The following is a 20240-nucleotide window of genomic DNA, read 5'->3' as shown; positions in this document are numbered from 1 at the left end:
ATGAAGACGCACACATGACATATTCGCAAATAGACGTACTTCACTCGAAGGTGATTAATCAGATTTGACATCGTCCATATTTTGCATATTGGTATATCGGGGCAACGCTTACACTGAAATTCGTAAGCAGGTTCCATTCCGAGTCGAAATTGTTTCCGTCGTTTCAACAGGGTTCTTTTGTCAAGTTTGAAATCTACGCCAATGCGTGGATGGTTGATCATGTGTCTTGTCGTTTGATAAACGCAATTAGTCTTAGAAATAGTGAAAATACGAAAACCCACTCTTCGTTGACATGGTCGATTGCTCTCTCTTGAGTCACGGCACCTCCATAGTGCGCGGGACATATATCACACCGCCATATTGGCAACGTGGCTCGAGGGTAAGCATACTCATGCTCGCGAACAAATCGAGCTGCAGTTTCAGTTAGCAAGAACCATAAGGGTGGTTCATGAGTGGGAATGTTTGCTATATGCATGTCCATAGTGTGGGTTAACTGGTAGTCACATCAGTAGGTAATCCGAAGTAGTACATGGAGAACCTTACACATTCAGTCCACTTGTAGGCCTTCAAGCCTGTTACCCCATTCGATGTGTCTGGAATGCAATTCCCGCAGAAAAACCTATCGTCACGGGAGTCCATATCCTGAATGGTCGTAGTTCTCGGGTCGAGCCCAGCACAACATATAAGTGAGGTAGCTGCCACTACTGCAACAGGTTCGACAACTTCAGACCCTGAGCAAGGGTTCAAATTTCCGCCAACAGTCCTACGTGCATGACGACAAATATTCTTCCACCCCAGCAGGACGCGACCTTCTTGGTTCATGTATTTGCAATCATTACATGTAATAACAGAAGTTGCCAAATCAAGTTTCTGGATTTGTTTCTCGAAGGGCTGCTCCGTGTCCACTTCCGGTAAAAGGGAAAGAATTTCAAGCTTTCGTTTCTTCGTCCACTCCTCCACCAATCCAGGAAACAGGGAATCGGTCAGTTCACGCGAAATATCACCTCTGGTTACATATTCCGCGTTCAGAAAGTTCGAAAATGCTCCAGCTTCGCGGAAGAAATTTTCAGGAGGTTGATACTGCCAAGCATCCGGGATTAGGGCCTGTTGATACTGTCTATATCTTGTTTTTAAAAGCTGTCGTCGCTCATTCTTAATCCGAATGATTTTTTGACTAGTAACCAAAGCTTCTAACTTCGGACGAATCTTTCTAAAAGCTGCGCACATTTAATGATGATCGATTAAGCAGGAGAAGTTGAATAAGAACTCACTTCGATAAGCCAATTTATATATTTGCGCGCCACGAAGAGACTGGGAAATGGCATATTGGACATAGTTGATGTCTACAATATTGTGTCCTATATCCTTTAGGCGTTTCTTGCATCTATTATCATTGTCATTAAAACAACGACTTGAACAAAGATCCCGGAACTATTAACTTTGCAGTAACGGTGACCAGAGCGAGATCCATTTCAGTAGAGCACTGCGAAAACACCCTGTTTGCCCAGTCGTTGGCTTTGTCGGCAAACTGTAGAATAGTTAATTAGACTGAATCGAAAGCGACGTAGGGTTGAAGCATTCACCCATTCCATATTTTGATTTTGGCTAATCAAACGGTTTTTATAGTCCTCAAAAAGGCCCCTTAACATCGGTACCCCGTGATCGATGAGTAGCTGCATTACGGTTACTTTTTTCATCATGTCATTAAAGTCCTTCCGAAGATATTTGGCGTTCGCAGGGGTAACATAAGACGTAGTATATCTAAGACCATCTAAACAGTTTACGGTTTAAGAATATTATTGCCACATGGCCATTAACTGACTCACGATATCTAAAGGTTCGCGGGACCATTGAAGTGACCAAATGGTCTGCGGAGACTACCCTGTCAGCGGAATCCTTTAGCTGTTGCGTGGTGGCATAGTTTTCCTTCTATGTTGAAAGATATGATGGAACTATTAGCACGAAATTACTAAAGATTCTCAAACTGACTGACCATACAGGGTTCACAGTATTGTTTACGCAAAGAGAAGTCTGTCAGTGCCCCATATTTACCGCACACCTAAGAGAAGCAATAAGCCAGAATACTTGGATAATGATAGACATGTCTGTTACCACACATATACCAGGCCCGAAAAGCATAAAGGTCCACTTGGCTTCGCACATTGCAGGAAGACATTTTGGCAAATCTGGGTGTCTGGCATAGACCGCCTTCCAGACACCAGTTGCAAGAGGGTTCATGATGATGCGTCGCAAGCTTTTGGAGGTCTGAGAAAGATGGTAAAGGTCTATAGGGTGGAGATATTCCAGGACCTGAGATTCAAGATGAGGTGTAAACGAGACATTCAGTGTGTGTGAATCGGCACCATTAGTTGCAGTTCAATAGGTATCTGGAGAAAAACATCATTGCTTTGTATAACTTTGCTTCTTTTAATCCGTAAAGATTTCTTGACGGACCCAGCAAGGAAATTTCCTGTCATCGTGTAACTTTAACTGAGTTTGAGTCCGGTGAAAAATGTGTTGTATCATACGTATTGTCACTGGTCCATAGTAGCTCTTTGGATTGCTATGACAAGAAGATACACGAGGTCCTTGAACTACTTGAAGATATTCCGATGTGTCCAGTTTAGCAAAGGGAAGGCCAAGGGTTTCTGGCGCATCAAGTGGAAAGAAGGGGAGATTTGTAGTGTTGTTCATCGAGGATGATTGAAATCACAGATACCGATGTGAAAGTTAGAGTCGATGTTGGCTAATGAATACAGCACATACAGAGGTATATGCGAATCAAGGATTAGGACAGGGGGCAGTTGTTGATCGAACGACGGAAGAATGGGTTTATATTGTCTGGAGATGCATCCACTCAGTTATTTCGGAATGACTCGTTCATCAACTCGTGTTGTTGCTACAGCCTGGCCCTGAAGTTGGCATGGCCTCATCATGTGAAAACCATGACTCGGGAGGGAAAGACACCTTGTTATAGAGAACACTAGCTTTTTATCTCCTCTAGAGCTTCAGGTAGACAATGGCAGGATTCAAAATTGTCCAAAAGGCAACGGAATCGAAAAAACAAATTTTGATTAACCTATCACATTAAATTAAGCTCATAAACTACAGTATCCAAAGACTTAGCACTTTGCATCCACCAAAGCCAGGCTTCCGGACTTCGTGCGAATGAATTAGTTCGCAGCAAAGCCACTGGCGGAGTCATAATTACCTCTGAGTCACTTTTTATAGTATTTGTGATGCTGATTAACAATGAATACTTGGATGCCAGGCGATTACTTGGAATACAAAGATACTGTTCTATTTTATCAGGAAACAGCTTCCCCGTGAAATGTCTTCGATAAACGTTGAACTATCCTCTCGAGGCCAACACCGACACCGATCAGAACAGCCAAATCAACAGCCAACAACTCCAGAACAGCAGTCATGAACCGTGGCGCAAAAACCTTCCAAACCATCAAATGCCTTCGAAGGACTGCTGCGCTGACTGTTGATCCTAGTAGTAAAGCCGAATAATATATCACTATCCCTAACGCAGCTAATGTACTTTCTCCTTTGACCTGTACGTCTGCTTCAGGCTGTGTTACGCTGATGGGTAAAGGCGACCTATTCCAGAGCGCTGCCAAAGGTGTCGCTAGTGCGAATAAAAAGACGGGACCGACAGAATTGAGTAATACAGTTATTGGAGCGAAAAAATAGTTTGCTGTTGGAGTGATCATGAATCCAGACTTCCATTGAATAGATTGAATGGTTGACTGGTGGCCTGTTCCATAGAAAGCATGCAAACCCAACAGAGCGATGGGAATGACGTCTATAAACCTAACTGAGGGAGAGAACCTCATTGCTGAGGCGGCATCAAGTACGGAGGATGGTGTCGATGATTCACAGGCAGTGTGAATGGCAACAGTATCGCGATAACTGTCTAACAGCTCTAAGAAGGATAATAAGGCAACTATAGAGATTGCCAGCACAAAATGACCCGTCAGTTGCGTGCTAATATAGACCAAGCCGAGCGATATTGACCAAAATATAAGGTACGGCGACCCATACGCGTTTGCATATCCCACGACTTGAATTTGCCGTTTTCCGTCTTGAGATTTCGATACCTGGATATCTAGGCATAAAGGGACCAGAAACCATAATGCACCACCTCCTAACAGGATCCATCCAAAACCAAGACGAGCCAGCCATGTTTTTGCCGTTCTTAAAGTTGCTGAACTTTCCCCTGTCAGTTCAATCTCTGAATGAAGTAAGTCGACGATCCAATAAAGCGACGCTGACACAAGGGCAGGGATTAAGAAAAAGGGTAAAAAGATTCTTGAGATCCCCCCATCAGAACGCGAGACGTGTAAGAACCGCTTGACGACGTATGGTAACGCGATGGCTAATGGAATCGAGAAATAAAGTATTACTGTGGGTGGTGATGGATTTGAGAGAGAGATAAAATACGTAGCATGACAGTAAGGTTGTTGTTCCTCCCTGCAGATGGTACTCATCGCTATTAGGCGCACACAAACAGCGAACAAGAGAGAAAACCCAAGGATACGATATCTCAGCCTCTTATTTGGAGCTGAAAACCCTTTCAAAGCGTATGGAACTATAGATGTGACCAGAAAGAAAGGAATGAACCTGTCTTCCCAGAAAGTGAAGGAGTTCGAAAGGAAGGCCACTGTGTGAAGCACGAGGAGGATGGGCACCGACTTTATCATCCGGAAACTGATTTTTGGAGGAGAAGATATGATAAATTTCACTGACGAGGCCATCCCACCCGTGAAAAGAGATAGATCAATTGCACTGACGCCAGGTACAAAAATTCTCAATACTTGTTGTCCAGCGATGCCTAGAATTGCTCCACAGACACCAGCAAGGATAACGCCAGACAAGCGAGGCTTCAACCATTCCCTCCAATCGGTCTTAACAGATGTGAGTCCCAAATACACCGACCAGGAGGCACAAAGGCTTGAACTGAGGAGCACAAGACCCGATCCCATTAGGAGAGGATTGAACTGTGCCCACATTTCCCGGCATGCCGCCAAAGCCACTCTTGTAAAATTGAAAAGAATGATTAACTTGCTTGCTCCAAATAGGTTGTCAGATTGCGACGCCGTCCAAGAGAAAATAATTCCTTCCCAGGAGTCGTTCAATTCGCCCCCAGATGCACTATTTCTGTACGTTTGGAGGTATCTCATGATTTGTGCAGCGTTAACTTCTAGGGAAGCTCGAAGAAGACCATTGCCGTGATCTCGCCAGAATAGTTCAGGTATCACTGTGCCAAGATTGTTGTAGGGAATTGCGAACCCGAGGAGTAATGATAACGTTGGCAAAATATCAATTTGCTGGATTGAACGGTGAGGGACATCACAACCAGGAAAGATTTTAAATTGTAATAGACCGCTTGGAATTTCTGTTTCTGTTTCCATCAAGGCAGCACCTTTGCTGTAGATCCACATTCCAGCTGATGTTTCCAGAGTCCCATCGCCACCATGATCACCTGAGCGATCCATTCCATGGTCTCCTAGAACAACCAACAGTGTGTCTTCATCGATTGTCTCCACTACACGGGTTAGCACGGCGTTCATCTGCTCCAATTTCAACTTCATGCTAGGATGGTCTGGACCCAGTCGATGTCCTACATGATCCACACCGAGAAAATGGCCAATAAGGAAATCAAATGGTTTTGAGGGATCCTCCAATAAAGGGAACAGATGCTTTATTATGCCATCATCGACAGTGTGAAGATCTTCAACATTGAAGGAGTCGTACGGGAAAGTCATGTTAGGGTTAAAGGTCTTAGGGAAGACCGACATCCACGTGTCATCCCCCAAGAATGCTAACTTGCTTTGAACTGCGTTAGAATTATAGTCAGTAGAAAAGATGGATATTACCTTTTTCCCAGCCATTTTCATCTGCTTCAAAATGGAATCCTCGGCTATTGAAGAACCTCCAAAATTGTTCCCCAAATCAACAAATGTTGGCAAGGAGCCAGTAGTGAGGCCCTTGATTCGTTGTAATGTTGTGGTAGGAGGGTCTGCGTATGAATTAAAGATGAAAGAGTGTTTTGGGAAACTGCGGGTCAAGGAAGACGGCAAGGTTAATATGCCATGATGAAACGGAGACCGAGGGGAAGGCGGATTCGGGGTTATAAAGTCAAAGCGCAGGGAATCGATTATGAGCAAGACGGCACGCTTATGTGTAGGTTGGATTCCGCAATTTGATTCTTCGCATGTGGACGAATTCGACAAGGACAGTCGCGTCAACAAAAACCCTCTAGTGAAAAGGTAAATTCCTGCGAGATGAACGCATAAAACCCATAGAATAAGACCCAAACGAGAGGTTAACATGTCAGTTTATCCGTGCATTCAAGTTGGTCTTGGTCAAAGAGCGTGCTATAGGATGAGAAAATGTAGTAAGGTAATAAGTAGTAGTAGGCGGAACGTGAAGGATGTGACAAGATGAATGGGTCACACTCACAATGTCACCGTACATACTGATCCAATGACCGTATTCTACTATTAAATAAACGACTATAGCACTGGTAATTCGTATAACATTCCAGCATTGTAGTAATACTTACATTCCGCATAAAGTTAACGTATGTCGGGTGCTAGGCCAACACTTTTGGCCCATGAACCTTATTTTCCTCGTTTACTCCCAAAGCCACCACAACCGCACCCAGTCCCCCTTCCCAAAGAGCCTATATACGGCCACCTAAATGCGTATCGCGACATTCAACGTGAAATGGACGACCTCAGCGATGAGGAGCACGAACTCGAAGAATTGGTGAGTTAATTTTTGTCAGAAAACGAGTGAATTATTCTTAAATGATTGTTAGAACGCCGCTGTTCGTGATCGAGGCTTCTCCTTTCTTGTTCCTATCGGGCGCTCGCTTACTCTTCAAGAAGAAAAGAATGATGTGTGTTACTTTCCAAAGAACTTAATACGCTGCCTATATGTTTCGTTTTTTAGAATGGCCAGGCTGAAGATGACTCCGAGGATTCTGTATCAATGCATACCGGTGGACCTCCCTCTATACTCGAGGATGATGGAGAAAATGACTCTGGTCAAGATCTTGACGAAAGTATGGAAGATCTCGACGAGGAGATTGCTGATAACACTGAAGAAATGAATGATGGAGACACTGAAGAGTACGAGGAAGACAGGTCCGAGTTGCTTTAACATGGTCAATCCAAGTTTGCGTTGGGCATACGCCGTTCGTCAACCAGTTGCTGATCATGACCTCGGCATTCGATTCGGGGACACATCCTGTCCTTTCTATATAAGCAGGTACGAGGGCCTCGTTGGATCAGTGTCATTTATTTTTTATTTGCATACAATTCTCATAACTACTATACGCAGTACATACATGTACTAGAGAACATGTATTCAAAATATAAGATGCGTTGAACATTGCGTTAAAAACAGAACGCCCGTAGATTATTTTTCAATGGCCATCCAGTAAAAAAGTCCACAGAGCGTCCTTGTTTTTGTAGTCGTGGTGAACAATACTAACCAGCCAACGGTCGTCCCTTACACCCTCAAGAAGTTTTCTTTCTTCTGAACCTGGACGATAGAAAGATGCCCATTCAGACCAAATAGAAAATGCTTCGTCCTGCGAGGTCGTTAACTATGATTAAAAGAAAGGTAGATATTCTGATATACCTTCCAGGAAAGGAACGATTCCGCTTCGATGATCGTGGTCTGCGCTATTTCCTGCCCGGGGAAAACACCCCATGTTACAGCATTTCTTCCATTAGCGGGGACATTCGTACGGAATTCACCCTGTTGTGAAGACGAGCAATTCAGTTTCCGAGAAAACTGATGACGAAGAGCGAAAGCATTCGAATACCTTGTAATCACCAGCGAAGTAGTGCACCCATCCATTCCCCTTTTCTTCAATCTTCTTTACGATCTCTTCAACCTCTTTCAGACCACAGAAAAACTCCACAAAACATTTCTGGAAAACGTATCCTGACCTTGGCCCCCAGCCTACCACATCGTCCGAAGAGTCTGTCCCGTCCACTGCTGGTTGCGATCCCACGGTCCACCAACCTCGTTTAGTGAGATTTTCTAGGTGTGAAAAGATCATCTGCGATTCTGGAGACAATGGTGAAGGAGAGAATGGTGTGGTCGGTATTTTGGAATGAAGATAGTTGAGAAATATCTGGGTTAGCTCTGAAGCCTCCTTGGGGTTACCCCAAAGAGCAAGTGCTTCGTTTTTCTGTGAAAAATGAATTATGCATAGTGATCTGAATATGGCAAAGATGCTCACAGAAATGCCAAATCCGCCATATAAATCCTGGTTTCCAAAGGCTGGACTCTTGAAATCGCCGAAGCGACCATTTGGAAAATCATCCCAAGTTGCAGCGTTGTTAAGTTCACCTTGGCCGGCCTCTCCTTCACTGGTTGCCAAAGTTGACAGACCAACAGTTGCTGAATTAGTTGCACTGGACGGGGATATCACCAGCGTGGAATCAATGTTAGAGGGTGGGGGATTGGAGGACGAATCCTTAGAGAACACAAAAAAATGAGTACCAGCATAAGAAGGCGCGAAAAAACTTACGATTATGAGTTTATTCTGAGTGGAAAAAGGTGACCCAGCCCAACCCAAGTTCTCCAATACACGTTGTACGCTTTTTTCTAGATTCAAGGTGCAAAAGTGGAAACCTTTGATCCCTGCTTCGAAATTCAGCCTACGAACAGTTTCCGTCGCCAGCTTTACACCGTAGTCTTTGACAAGTCGATCGTCTTGCTAACAATAGATTAGCTATATGAAGACTTTCCAAAACGCGTAGAAGACCTACGCTTATAGCTGCAAGAGCCGCTGATACTGATTCGGGAACACGGGCACCCGATAATTTCGTCACTCTTGAGAACGACGAGTAGGTTTGAATGGGCATAATACCAGGAATCACAGGAACATCGATACCTGATACAATGTGGATAGTTATTCTCTTGAGCATATGAATGACTGACCTTCTGCCCTAACTTTTCTGTACCACAACAAAAAATGGTTTGTATCATAGAAGAGCTGTGTGATAATAAAATCTGCACCAGCATCAACTTTCTCTTTGAGACGGCTGATTTCTGTGTCCTCGTCTACCGGATTGTCGGCATGGCCGTCAGGATAACCTATCGGATTCGATGAACAAAGAATCAATGGAATAGATCAGCAATTATCACCTGCTACGCCAACGCAAAACCACGACGAATATTCGGGAATGGAACGGATATAAGAAACAAGATCAACAGCACGGGTGAAGCGAGGATCAGATGCTGTCCATTCTTCCTCGCCTCGGGGAGGATCTGGATGAGAGGCTCGGTGCATATTCAGAGAAAGTGACCCCTAAGAGTGCTTACCACCCCGGAGTGCAAGAATGTTGTGTATCCCCTGATCTTTTGCCGCCTTCAGAATCACTTTAGTAGGAGGTATAAAGTAGTAACAAATTAAGCATACACTTAGAACCTGGTCGATGAGGCCTATTTCCATGTTGGTGCATGTCAAATGCAAGATGGTGTCCAGATCACTATGCTGGGTCAATCCAGCGAGCTCAAGACTACGATCCTTGGTGGATCCTCCGGCGCCCCATGTTACACTGATTGCCAAGGGATTCAGAGATGACAATCGCGAGATTCTGGACATCAAGTTCTCGAAGCCCTAGATGAAAGACGACCATGAACAAAATTGGGATGTGAAGCAACACTGAACTGAGGAGACTGACCTGATCTGTGCGGGGAGGAAAAAACTCGAAAGTAAAGAATGGATTAGACGCATCACGGGCGCTAATCTTGTCTGTCAACTTCATGGTCGAGGACGTTAAGAAGGAGGATATAGAGATCAAGGCAGTTAATTTAAATTTTGAAGTCAACGCGAGCGGATCATGTGCCTTGATTCGGTGCCTGTTGCTGCTACTAGTAACACACGTTATGCCAGTTGCTCAGCTCGCGGTTCAGTGACACCAGCCCTCGCCAGTCGTCCGACAAATTCCTGGATTCATCTGCCGTTTCCTAACTGCTGTGCACATACCAGAGTCTATAAAACCACTATCTATTCTGTAAGTCATGTCAGAGTCAGCCTCCACCCCAGTATCTGCGGATTTCTCCTCTTCACCACCAAAGCGCACCAAGATCGTCCTGCTGGGCGACCAGAGCGTCGGAAAGACCAGTCTTATTACTAGGTGCGTGCCGCACAGCTTCTCACAAAGCAGATTGTAATATTCGTCTGTATCGGCTAGGTTCATGTACGATACATTCGACAACACATACCAGGCGACGATCGGGATCGACTTCCTCAGTAAGACCATGTACCTGGAAGACCGCACCGTAAGGCTACAACTGTGGGACACGGCTGGCCAGGTACATATGCGCGTGATTGGTCTCTAATTAATGTGCGGCTAATGCATCGCTCTGTAGGAACGCTTTCGTTCCCTCATTCCCTCATATATCCGTGACTCCTCGGTGGCCATTGTCGTCTTCGATATCACCAGTACGTCGGCATTCAACTGCTTTTGCGCATTTTAATCAGACGAATATAAACCCATCAGACCGCCAATCCTTTCTGTCGACGACGAAGTGGATAGACGACGTGCGCTCGGAGAGAGGGAACGATGTCATTATCGTGTTAGTTGGCAATAAGGCAGATTTATCCGATAAACGGTATGTCATTAATATACTTGCTACTTAGTAGCAATCTTGTTTATTTCCGCCAGACAAGTGACATTGGAAGAAGCAACCACAAAATCCACGCAGATGAATATCATGTTTATGGAAACTTCTGCAAAAGCTGGACATAATGTCAAAAGCCTATTCAAGAAAATTGCTATGTCTTTACCGGGTATGGAGAAAGAGAATCAGGGGGATGTCAACACAAGTATGTCTTGGGATAAGCTGTTTCTGTTGCTCCTTTACTCACCTCATCCCTGTAGAAATTGATGTGACATCACCGAATGCAGACGTGCCAGAGGCATCCCAATGCAGCTGTTAGTATCCTAAGGGTACAGCGAGGTTGACAAATATATATTCAGCTTGTATGTTCTAATTTATCGTCATGGAGCCATTATTGTACATGGATTTTGAGAACTATGTCAATACACTTTTGCTGGTATTGGTGTTCATCTGCTTGCAAACCTGTCGCCTAGAATACAAATAAAAGGTCATCTTACCCTCTATTCATCGTGTTACCGGCCCCTTTCGGATTCTCGTCGGTGAACCTTGCCCAATTCTCGTCCTTCTGTCTTTTAATCTCTGATTTAAGGTCACTTTCCAACGTTCCGTCCATTTCTGATTCATTAGCCAACTTTTCTGAGGACGTAGGAGCATTTTGAGAGGCAGCACTGACGACAATGCGAGAGAAGTCCTTAAGCAAACAGGTTAACGTCAATAAATAGCAATTACTCACCCTCCGCCCGTGATGATATTCCCTCGCTGCTTTTCGATCTGCAGATATTCTTCTATTGTCATAGTCGGCAACCTATGCCCTGGGCCAAATACTTGTGCTTGCAAACGCGCTCGGTCAACAGCATCGGACGGCAAGATTGTAAATGGGCGGAGAGGCTACAATATGATTAACAGATCAAAGTAGCATCCTGGAAATATACACACCTTTCCTTTGGAATCAAGCAGAGGCCCCTTTCCATCTGGCCCTCCTGGGACTGGTACGTCCAATTTCCATTCGCTTGCTTCTTCCTTCCTCTTTTTGCTTCGTTCGTCTTCATGCTCATCGGGTCCCATTATAGGACTAGGAGGCGCATTCCGCAGGAGGTCTAGTTCTTGCTCCATGCTCTGCAGTTGTCCGCTCGCATGAGCATACAGCAACCGAAGCAGTAGTAGAGTCGTTTCACGAAGTATTTCCTCAGTTTCTGAATTGGCCTCTTCTTCCTTTGGAGTATCATTCGATTCAGCGAAAAGCAACGACGCCAACAGGTCAAAGTCGGAAGATGCATCTTCAGGCAATGTTATCTGACGCCTTCGTTTTCGGATAGTCTATAAGAGCATAATGAGTCCACGATTGACTGAGAAGAAAAAGTCAATTACGTCTATTCTGGCCTTCAATTCCCTCTCTTTCTTGTACTGATTAATTTTCAGTTCCCTTCTTTTTGAAAAATCTGCCACATTCGCCGTCTTACGATCGAAGAGAGTACGTTCATCCTCTGGAACGATCTCATACTTTTCCAACAATCCAATAAAGTTCTGTATGTATCTCTAAATGAGCTATAAAGTTAATTTCAGATACAACAGACAAAATATATCAAGGTGCACATACTTCCGCCTGAATGAGTGAATTCATACGATCTACCCTGACTGTAGTCTTCATGCGCCCTTGCACCTCAGCAAATACATAGGGCACGGCAAGGTACACGAGATCTCGAGTCGAAATGTCCTCCAAAGTTTCATTTGGACTGAATATAGACAAATCAATTATATGAGAGTGGAGGTCCCTGAGATTCTTCAAACATTCCTCGACGAGTTCCTACAAAACATTGTCAAACCAGTGTGTCTTTCCGATGACCGAATGACCGTTACCTGTGTTTGGTCTTCCATGGTAGGAAGTTCCGCGAGCTTCGTTGTGGTCTTCAATACGCTACCGAATAACGCGGGAAGGGATGGAGCAGACATGGCGGTAGTGATAGAAAATCGAAATGAAATGCAGTCACTGCAAGAGTTATCAATGCCTGTCTGAGTGATTGCGGATACACGGCCCGGATAGACTACGGCATTTTTTCACTTGTTTCGTTAATCTCAAATCTCACAAGATGGGAAACAGCCAATTGAAATTACTGGATATACAGTACAGGTCTACATGCTCATTCAATAGCTTAAGACACCAGTTTACCAGTAAATGCAGAAAACATCATAACGTCAGTGCCATTTGGTATCGTTTTGAGAACTTCTGGTTGCTAGACACGGCGTCTTCTTTTTACTCTATCAATAAGGCTGAGAGTTTCGGCAGTGTCAATACAGAGCTGAGATATGGGCGTTGAAGGAGCTCCTAAAGCACAAGATAACTCTGTCTCCGACTTTCTCTTCGAAGGTGAAGGTGTCATAGGGGGTGTGGGGAGCAAGTTGTCGTTAATGTTAACACTTTTGGCACCCTTTTTCTTTGGTGAAGGAATGTTTAAAGAGGGAGAAGAGTTGGGGGATAGACCATAGAGTGCAAATGACTTCAAGTCGGCTGTAAAAAGTACCTACAGAAAGTAACAGGTCAAGATATTTGTAGATGCGATCAAAGCGAGAACAGACGGAATGAGCCCATCCAGCATAATCTCCCCATATCGAGAAGAATCTGGAATTGGTTTCTTCATAAAGTTTCGGCGTCATAGTAGCCTTCCCATTGACAGAACCCTTTAGACCATAATGTTTTATAGCGATCTGGTGCACATGTGTGTCGACAGGTACCACTTCTTTCTGGAGGCCGTGTGAGTGAAATTGTCGAGACAAGATAGAGCAAATTCACCTTGTCTAGACTCATCAAGAGCACACAATCTGCAACTTTCCTTCCCACGCCGATGAATTTGAGGAGTTCCTGACGAGCTTCCTCTGTGCTGACATTTCTAAGTTGTCGCAGCCAAACTTCGGATGCTTCCAAAGGTTTCCCGTAAGTCGTCACCTTATTACTGCCATGGAAATCAACGAGCATTTTTGCAGTTCGCTGGACAAAGTCGGCGCGATATCCGAAGCCAAGACCTCTCAACTGGGATCCAACAGATGGATCCGCGAGAGCAGAGGGTGGAGGAAACGGATGGTAAGTGAGCATCTTGTTCGGTAGAAAAGGATGCTCCAAATCTAACAATGGAGGAGAATATTGAGTACACAGACTTTGGACCATCTTTGTTATTCGAGATATATTGTTATTGGAAGAGCATATAAATCTAGCCTAGAATTAGAAGGATTGACTTGACACTAAACAAGAAAGCGCACGATATAAGATTCTCCCAAGGATCTTGTCGCAACATTCTTATACCTTGAAACCTGTCTTGAAATTTGGCAAAGACCTTATCTTTGTCGGCCCATTGCTTGTACAAATCCAAGAGGTCGATGTCCAATTGGAAGTAATCTTTTAACCACTCTAGTGTTTCTTCGTCACGTCTTAGTTGAACAGATTCTGAACAATGAGCCTCCGGGAACACAGAGCGATAAAAAAGAGCGTCAGGTGTCTGTCGGAGGCAGATGACACGGTCTCGGAGGCACAAGCGGTACTCTGTATGCGTAGAGGGTACGTCTGAGCTATGCGCAGGAGTGTCGGTTGTAAGGGGTGTAAGAACCGTCCAGAGAAATGACTGGCCACATTTGAGAACAGCAGATAACGATAGTTGAGAGAGAGGAAGAGAAATGGTTTTAAAGCCAGAAATGGACATGTGCAATGTTGGAGGAAGAGGCAAGAGTTGGACAGTCGCGCGTCCTTTGTTTTCTACAATAATGAGCCGGACCGACACATCACCTTTTTGGTATTCATACTATGCCTGAAGGCGATTCCTTTCTACCGCGCGTCCAGTCCGTCTTTTATGCCGTTTTCGATGTTAAACAGGGCCCCAAAGTCGTCTATCAGGTACCTGAGGGGCTCATTTCCGTGACATCCACTGGTCCTCCATCATCTGGTAATATAAACAACGGTTGTTCCGTGCCTCCAACTCCATCGTCAGAGACTTCACCTCCCGTGGTGCCTACTGGATCCTTTAGCAATCTAAATGGTCTGACCTCTCGAAATTCCAGCACTTCTCTGGCCTCGCCTACGGATTTCTACAGGCCAGGTGGTCGTCATCTATCTTCCCCGCAGAAACGTTCCAATTCCTCTCAACGTACACTATTCAATTTCAATGACATATCAATGTTTGTTATACCGCACCAAGCTCTATGTGGCAGACTCGTTACATGTGCTACCAGGCGGCATCGCATCATTGGTTTTCCTGTGGAATTGAAAGGGAACTACACCCGCAACTACTTCCGTTACAATCTATGCTTTGTCTTCGAACGCGAAGCAGATCTCAGTTGTTATGAACCTGTTGTTCGTAAAATTAGTCGTGTGCTTAAAGCTTGCGAGGTGAGCTATGACACACCACTACATATCTCACTGATTTTTGATTGATTGATGCTTCAGGAGGAATCACACTTCTTGTCCTCGCCCAACACATCCCCTGCCGTTCATGCCATTCTTGAGCAGCTTTATGAAGATCTGAATTCATATTCCGAGACCTCAATTTCTATTGATCAGTTCAACTCCATTGAGTTGAAAATCTTCCCCTTCTATCCAAATCCTCCCCCTTTACGAGATTGGATGGTTCCTCTTGCTTTGATCAATCTTCCCAAGAGAGTGGAGGATAACTGGGATCTTACTGTGCTGAAAGTATCCAAATTCATTGACGGGATCAATCACGTTAGTCGTATTGCACACCTAGCAGATTGCGATCTGGCATTGACGCGACAAGCAATATCGCATTTATTGTAAGTCATTTGAGAGTCATATAACTGCAGAACCTTATTTATATCTTCTAGATACTATCAAGTGATCATGATGATTGATATTTTTCAATACTCGAATATGTACACTTTGAAAAAAAGTGTGCAGTGGCTTGCTGATGAGGCTCATGTTAAGGAAGAGTGTGGACCTTACGTGACCAAGCCAGGTGGGCCCGACTTTATGACTGTCAGAGCTACGGTTCACATTTGATTGGCATCAGGCAAGACTATACCTGATTGGCCTCGGCTTCTGCATTTATATTCAAGGTTGAAACCCGGCAAGACCATCTTTGACTGGATGAAATCACACGACGTAGAAAGCTTAGGCATTGACGTACGGAGGTTCACGAGTTTTGGTGTTATCAAGGTGCGTCATCATACCTGTAGTTAACAACCCTAAACCTGCGTCCACAGGGGTTTCTTCGGCGCGTACATCGATATCCCGTTTACATTTCCCCTGATCCTGATGAAATTGGTTCAAATGAGCACATATATCCTTTGGAAAGCCCGATAGAACCAATTACTCATTCAGTCCTTGCCCGCAAACGAGGCAAAAGCTTATCTGCCGCTAACGTCCGTGCTTCAACCTATGTCATCACAAGTTTTGACCATCTTTCCACTTCATTTACAGGGACAGCAGCCTATTATCTTCCCGACTCCTCCGGCTGACGTTACGCCTCATGAGACCGACGCACCCCCTTCCTCCACCATATCTGCATCTCACCGAGCTCGAAGAGCCAGCGCCGCTGAAAAGGTTTTGGAACAACTTCGCAGCAGGGACATGCAAAAATCAGGAACCAACGCTCTTGCATCGCAGCGCAATTCATGGATCAACTTCCCACACGAAAGCTTGACTAACTCTTCCAACTCTCTGGCTACAGTAACCAATGCATTGAATGGCTCTGTAGTATCTCTCGCTGGTATCTCAGCGACCCTCCCATCGACCGGTGTGGCACATGCAAGCCCTACTAAAAATGCTTCAACAGGACGGGACTCACGCCGGCAGTCGCTCATTGCACCTGTGGTTCCGCCGTCTTCTCCGATCATTGCCAAGATGACCTTAACGCCATCGCGCCCCCTTAATCAAGCGGCAAATATAACTTCCCAGCCATCGGTGCCGCCGTCATTCAAGTCTATGCTTGATGGAGAACATCATACCGACGAGCTATCTGTCAAATTCGAGGCAGGCTGGCCTCTTTTAGAACAATGGCTGCGAACTATAGGGGGAGGTCAAGGCGAAAATGACTACGGCAGAGTAGTGATCATTTGCAAGTGATAGTAACGATACAATAGTCGTCAGCCTTACGATACACATGGTAGTGCCCGTTGTTGTGTTCAACTCGTTCATATGATTTATTATACAGACACCCACGTATATGATGCACCGGAAATATACAAGGACGCGAGATCAGGTAAGTATTAGGCTTCGTACGAGATACGAAGAGATAAACTGAATGGCAAAGTACTTGCTGTAACAGTAATCTCGCCTCCTGGAGGAACCAGTTCTGAAACCTTTTTCTCCAGGTTGGGCCTTGTCGCCTGCTCAAGTTGCGGCGGTGCCTGGAGGTAGATCTGCTTGGTGGAAGTGGATAACGAGGGTTTCTTGATTTGGCTAATGTAGATATAGTCAGCTTGCAGATATATGGATAGAAAAGAATATTCACATATCCTGCTTTTCGATCAGAATTTCGATAAGTTGCTCGACTGTCGTGTCGGAATTGATTGTCATGTCCACTGCTTCCCCTCCACAGACTGGACAATCGTCTCGTTTTTCATGTTCGAAAGTATATGAATAAACACCATCAGTGCCTATTAACATAAAGTAGTTGTTCAGATAAGCTGCTGAGCTAGTGGCAATCTTGAAGGCTTCGTTGCAGCATGCAGCTTTTGTATGGGGGAATATAAGAGGAGGTGAAATGTGTCGACGGTGAGAACTTACCAGCTATGATAGCATTAGTCGATGCGATAGCAGGAATAATATTCTTTACTACTCCTTGGGTTAGAGACCAGGTTACACCTTCAATCTTGAATTCAGCAGCACGAGCGGCAGCGACTTTGTAAAGCCAACCAATATGGTCGGGATCATCGGTATCCATCTTCTTATCTGCAAGCGGTCAGTTACAATAAGAGTAAGCATAAAGTCACTCGCCTCCATGAACACGAGGCCATTCTAGTACAGAAGCCCATTCTATGCAGTGCTCTGGAAGTCGAGGTGTATTTGCGATTGTACAGATTGGGAAGGCAGTCGGCTTGTTGAGCATATCCAATGAACACTCATAGCAAGAAGTTATGGTGGGGAGAATGACGCGAGCTTGGCCCTTGAAACCTAGAAAAGTTGAGTTTGCTTACATAGCTTAACCATTGACAGAAGAAAAACCTTCAGTTCCGCCATCAATCATAGGCTTTAGGCTGTCAGGTTTCTCAGGGTCAACGAGATTTACAAGGGTCGCGTTCATCCACCGTCGTGCTTCCACCGAGTCGAGTCCACAAATGACAAGATCGAATTGTAGATAATAGTCGTCATCTTTATCCTGAATCTTCCCAAAGTATCTGGTATAACTCGAGTTAATAAAGGCAAACATGGACACATATGTGTGCACATTGTGTGCACTTACGGTGTCACCTTGACTCCTGGCACACGGTTCATGATGAACTGTGCAGCTACAGTAGCTTTGGGTTTCCCAACATCTTTTTGTCTAATAAACGGATTAGTTGATGTATGCACGGAGCTATGACTGCTTGCCTAAATAGAAACTGTCGATTGAGATTGCTAATATCAATCGTGTCCATGTCGATTACATGAATGTCTTTGAACCCCGTCAGTGCTAGGTTGGCCAAAATTTCGCAACCAAGGCCTCCTGCACCGATGACCAAGATCTTGGCTTTATTTCTGAGGAAGTCCTTCACCTAAAGATAATTCAACATTTAGCGCCGGATGAATTGTCCAGTACCTACCCCATCTCCGGCAAGAAAGCCAGGGTCTGTACGAGGCCCAGGGGTATTCAGGACTTGATCTATATGATGATATCGCCCAGGCCAGTCATGCACGAGTGTTGATGATTCTGAGGACATGATTGCAGAACCTATTTGAAAGAAGTGAGAGTGGCTTTGAGGAATTGAGTCAGCGTTGAAGGTTATAATTATTTGATAATACTTGCACTTGTGGCTGTGCGGAAGTGATTGTCCGCTTTTGGCAGGCGACCGATCGCGTTTCTGAGGTAAGCGTAGTGCGGGCATCGACTTGTTTTTATTTTTTTTTGGTTCTATCTACGAATGCATCATGGCCCAACCGGTGTCTCTTGTTCATTTTAGTGGTCACAATCATCTCAGAAATCGCCTGGTCTTGTCCATACTCAGCGGAAAATACGTTCGCATTGACAAGATACGCTCCGAGGACAAAAATCCGGGTTTGAGAGGTGCGTCGGTGTCTAATCACTGCAAAGGCATGATTAATAAACCGGGTAGACTATGAGATCAGCCTTCTGCGTTTGTTGGAGAAGTTTACAAATGGGACGGTCATTGAGATCTCGGTGACAGGTGCGCACTTGGATTTATCGTCCATGGCTCATCTAATGTCTTTCGAACAGGCACTGCCATTCTGCTCAAACCAGGTATCATCTTAGGAGGCACACTGCAGCATGAATGTCCGACATCTAGGGCAATTGGATACTTTCTTGAACCTCTCATCATGTTGGCTCCATTCGCGAAGAAACCAGTAAACGTCACTTTAAAAGGCATCACGACTGATGAACATGACTTTTCGGCATGTTGTTTTGCACGGTATTTTTCTCTCTATTTTAACATCCATGATTTAGGTAGATATTCTACGCACAGTCACACTCCCTCATTTGCAATTATTCGGAATATCCCAAGGACTGGAATTGAGGGTATGATGTACCTACATATGCATAGGACGGCGCTAACCCAATCATCCTTCAGATTAAAAAACGTGGTGCTGCACCAGGTGGTGGTGGAGAGGTGCAATTCATGTGTCCTATCGTCAAGCAGGTAAAGACCATCAACTTTATAGACCCTGGTAAAATCAAGCGTATTCGTGGTGTTGCGTAAGTTCAACAGTTATTTGAACACTGGCCAGAATCATAAAAATCACACAGCCATGCTGTTCGCGTGAACCCACAATTCTCCAACCGTATGATCGAAGCTTCACGCTCAATACTAAACCGTTATATCCCTGATATATATCTGTATTCTGATGTTTACAAAGGCGATGAAAGTGGAAAGTGAGTAGATACTTCTTTTTAAGTCATCGAATCACTACATCTATGCTCTCCGATAGATCACCAGGATATGCTTTGACATTACTTGCCGAGTCAACCACATCCGCCATCTACTGTTCTGAAGCAATATCTGAGGCAGGCGTGGCCCCAGAAGACATCGGACTGAAGGCAACTCGAGCACTCCTGACTGAAATTGAGAAAGGAGGCTGCGTCGATGAAAAACATCAGACCCTTGTGCTTCTGATGATGGTACTTGGAAGTGAAGATGTGGGACGATGTCGAATGGGCGAGCCAACAAACAAGACGTAAGATTTCTTGTAACTCTTTCCAAATATCATTTCAACCATGATTTACAGGATTCAATTCCTTCGCGATATCCGAAGTTTCTTTGCAACATCTTTCAAAATCGTTTCTGCGGATCCATCGGATCCTGAATGTTCCCAGTTGGTGTATTCATGCTACGGCACAGGCTATGTCAACGCCAACCGCACTCTGGCATGATCAACTTGCGACATTTTTCAGCGGTGATGACTCTTTTGAAGCTCCTCCCGA

The 20240-nt window shown here is 44.7% G+C and overlaps 10 protein-coding genes across 10 annotated transcripts; 4 read left to right on the top strand and 6 right to left on the bottom strand.

The window, feature by feature from the left end:
- Positions 1–489: 489 nt before the first annotated feature.
- JR316_0003602 (uncharacterized protein) lies at positions 490–1851 on the bottom strand (the record flags this gene model as incomplete). The annotated part of the gene is made up of 5 exons (XM_047889373.1): positions 490–1217; positions 1272–1384; positions 1440–1528; positions 1584–1771; positions 1827–1851. 5 exons carry the CDS (start codon positions 1849–1851, stop codon positions 490–492), a joined length of 1143 nt encoding a protein of 380 aa, XP_047751747.1.
- Positions 1852–3308: 1457 nt separating this feature from the next.
- Positions 3309–5774, bottom strand: JR316_0003601 (GPI ethanolamine phosphate transferase 3; the record flags this gene model as incomplete). The annotated part of the gene is made up of 4 exons (XM_047889372.1): positions 3309–3931; positions 4051–4106; positions 4148–4225; positions 4630–5774. The coding sequence occupies 4 exons, from the start codon at positions 5772–5774 to the stop codon at positions 3309–3311; spliced, it is 1902 nt and encodes a 633-aa protein (XP_047751746.1).
- An 820-nt stretch (positions 5775–6594) lies between these two features.
- JR316_0003600 (uncharacterized protein) lies at positions 6595–7176 on the top strand (the record flags this gene model as incomplete). The annotated part of the gene is made up of 3 exons (XM_047889371.1): positions 6595–6780; positions 6833–6913; positions 6967–7176. 3 exons carry the CDS (start codon positions 6595–6597, stop codon positions 7174–7176), a joined length of 477 nt encoding a protein of 158 aa, XP_047751745.1.
- A 265-nt stretch (positions 7177–7441) lies between these two features.
- On the bottom strand, positions 7442–9803 carry JR316_0003599 (Methylenetetrahydrofolate reductase 2; the record flags this gene model as incomplete). The annotated part of the gene is made up of 11 exons (XM_047889370.1): positions 7442–7609; positions 7660–7779; positions 7847–8218; positions 8270–8506; positions 8561–8749; positions 8802–8926; positions 8974–9129; positions 9181–9303; positions 9358–9403; positions 9455–9655; positions 9720–9803. The coding sequence occupies 11 exons, from the start codon at positions 9801–9803 to the stop codon at positions 7442–7444; spliced, it is 1821 nt and encodes a 606-aa protein (XP_047751744.1).
- A 256-nt stretch (positions 9804–10059) lies between these two features.
- Positions 10060–10981, top strand: JR316_0003598 (Ras- protein RABH1b; the record flags this gene model as incomplete). Its single annotated transcript, XM_047889369.1, has 6 exons — positions 10060–10175; positions 10233–10353; positions 10411–10483; positions 10542–10653; positions 10707–10867; positions 10923–10981. The coding sequence occupies 6 exons, from the start codon at positions 10060–10062 to the stop codon at positions 10979–10981; spliced, it is 642 nt and encodes a 213-aa protein (XP_047751743.1).
- A 174-nt stretch (positions 10982–11155) lies between these two features.
- On the bottom strand, positions 11156–12612 carry JR316_0003597 (uncharacterized protein; the record flags this gene model as incomplete). Its single annotated transcript, XM_047889368.1, has 6 exons — positions 11156–11330; positions 11396–11550; positions 11599–11979; positions 12031–12198; positions 12260–12466; positions 12520–12612. The coding sequence occupies 6 exons, from the start codon at positions 12610–12612 to the stop codon at positions 11156–11158; spliced, it is 1179 nt and encodes a 392-aa protein (XP_047751742.1).
- A 281-nt stretch (positions 12613–12893) lies between these two features.
- On the bottom strand, positions 12894–14351 carry JR316_0003596 (N-glycosylase/DNA lyase; the record flags this gene model as incomplete). Its single annotated transcript, XM_047889367.1, has 4 exons — positions 12894–13181; positions 13237–13401; positions 13451–13865; positions 13915–14351. 4 exons carry the CDS (start codon positions 14349–14351, stop codon positions 12894–12896), a joined length of 1305 nt encoding a protein of 434 aa, XP_047751741.1.
- Positions 14352–14452: 101 nt separating this feature from the next.
- JR316_0003595 (Nitrogen permease regulator 2-like protein) lies at positions 14453–16726 on the top strand (the record flags this gene model as incomplete). The annotated part of the gene is made up of 6 exons (XM_047889366.1): positions 14453–15034; positions 15092–15435; positions 15487–15617; positions 15672–15817; positions 15865–16023; positions 16082–16726. 6 exons carry the CDS (start codon positions 14453–14455, stop codon positions 16724–16726), a joined length of 2007 nt encoding a protein of 668 aa, XP_047751740.1.
- Positions 16727–16869: 143 nt separating this feature from the next.
- Positions 16870–18522, bottom strand: JR316_0003594 (NEDD8-activating enzyme E1 catalytic subunit; the record flags this gene model as incomplete). Its single annotated transcript, XM_047889365.1, has 8 exons — positions 16870–17062; positions 17115–17259; positions 17390–17554; positions 17600–17776; positions 17828–18000; positions 18066–18146; positions 18194–18357; positions 18406–18522. The coding sequence occupies 8 exons, from the start codon at positions 18520–18522 to the stop codon at positions 16870–16872; spliced, it is 1215 nt and encodes a 404-aa protein (XP_047751739.1).
- A 208-nt stretch (positions 18523–18730) lies between these two features.
- JR316_0003593 (putative RNA 3'-terminal phosphate cyclase-like protein) lies at positions 18731–20189 on the top strand (the record flags this gene model as incomplete). Its single annotated transcript, XM_047889364.1, has 8 exons — positions 18731–18866; positions 18916–18987; positions 19038–19217; positions 19270–19337; positions 19390–19514; positions 19566–19691; positions 19748–19993; positions 20045–20189. The coding sequence occupies 8 exons, from the start codon at positions 18731–18733 to the stop codon at positions 20187–20189; spliced, it is 1098 nt and encodes a 365-aa protein (XP_047751738.1).
- Between the last annotated feature and the right edge of the window lie 51 nt (positions 20190–20240).

The sequence above is a fragment of the Psilocybe cubensis genome, chromosome 3 (genome assembly GCF_017499595.1).
Source record: "Psilocybe cubensis strain MGC-MH-2018 chromosome 3, whole genome shotgun sequence".
Taxonomy (NCBI): Eukaryota; Fungi; Basidiomycota; class Agaricomycetes; order Agaricales; family Agrocybaceae; genus Psilocybe; species Psilocybe cubensis.
This window is presented reverse-complemented; position numbering and strand designations above follow the sequence as displayed.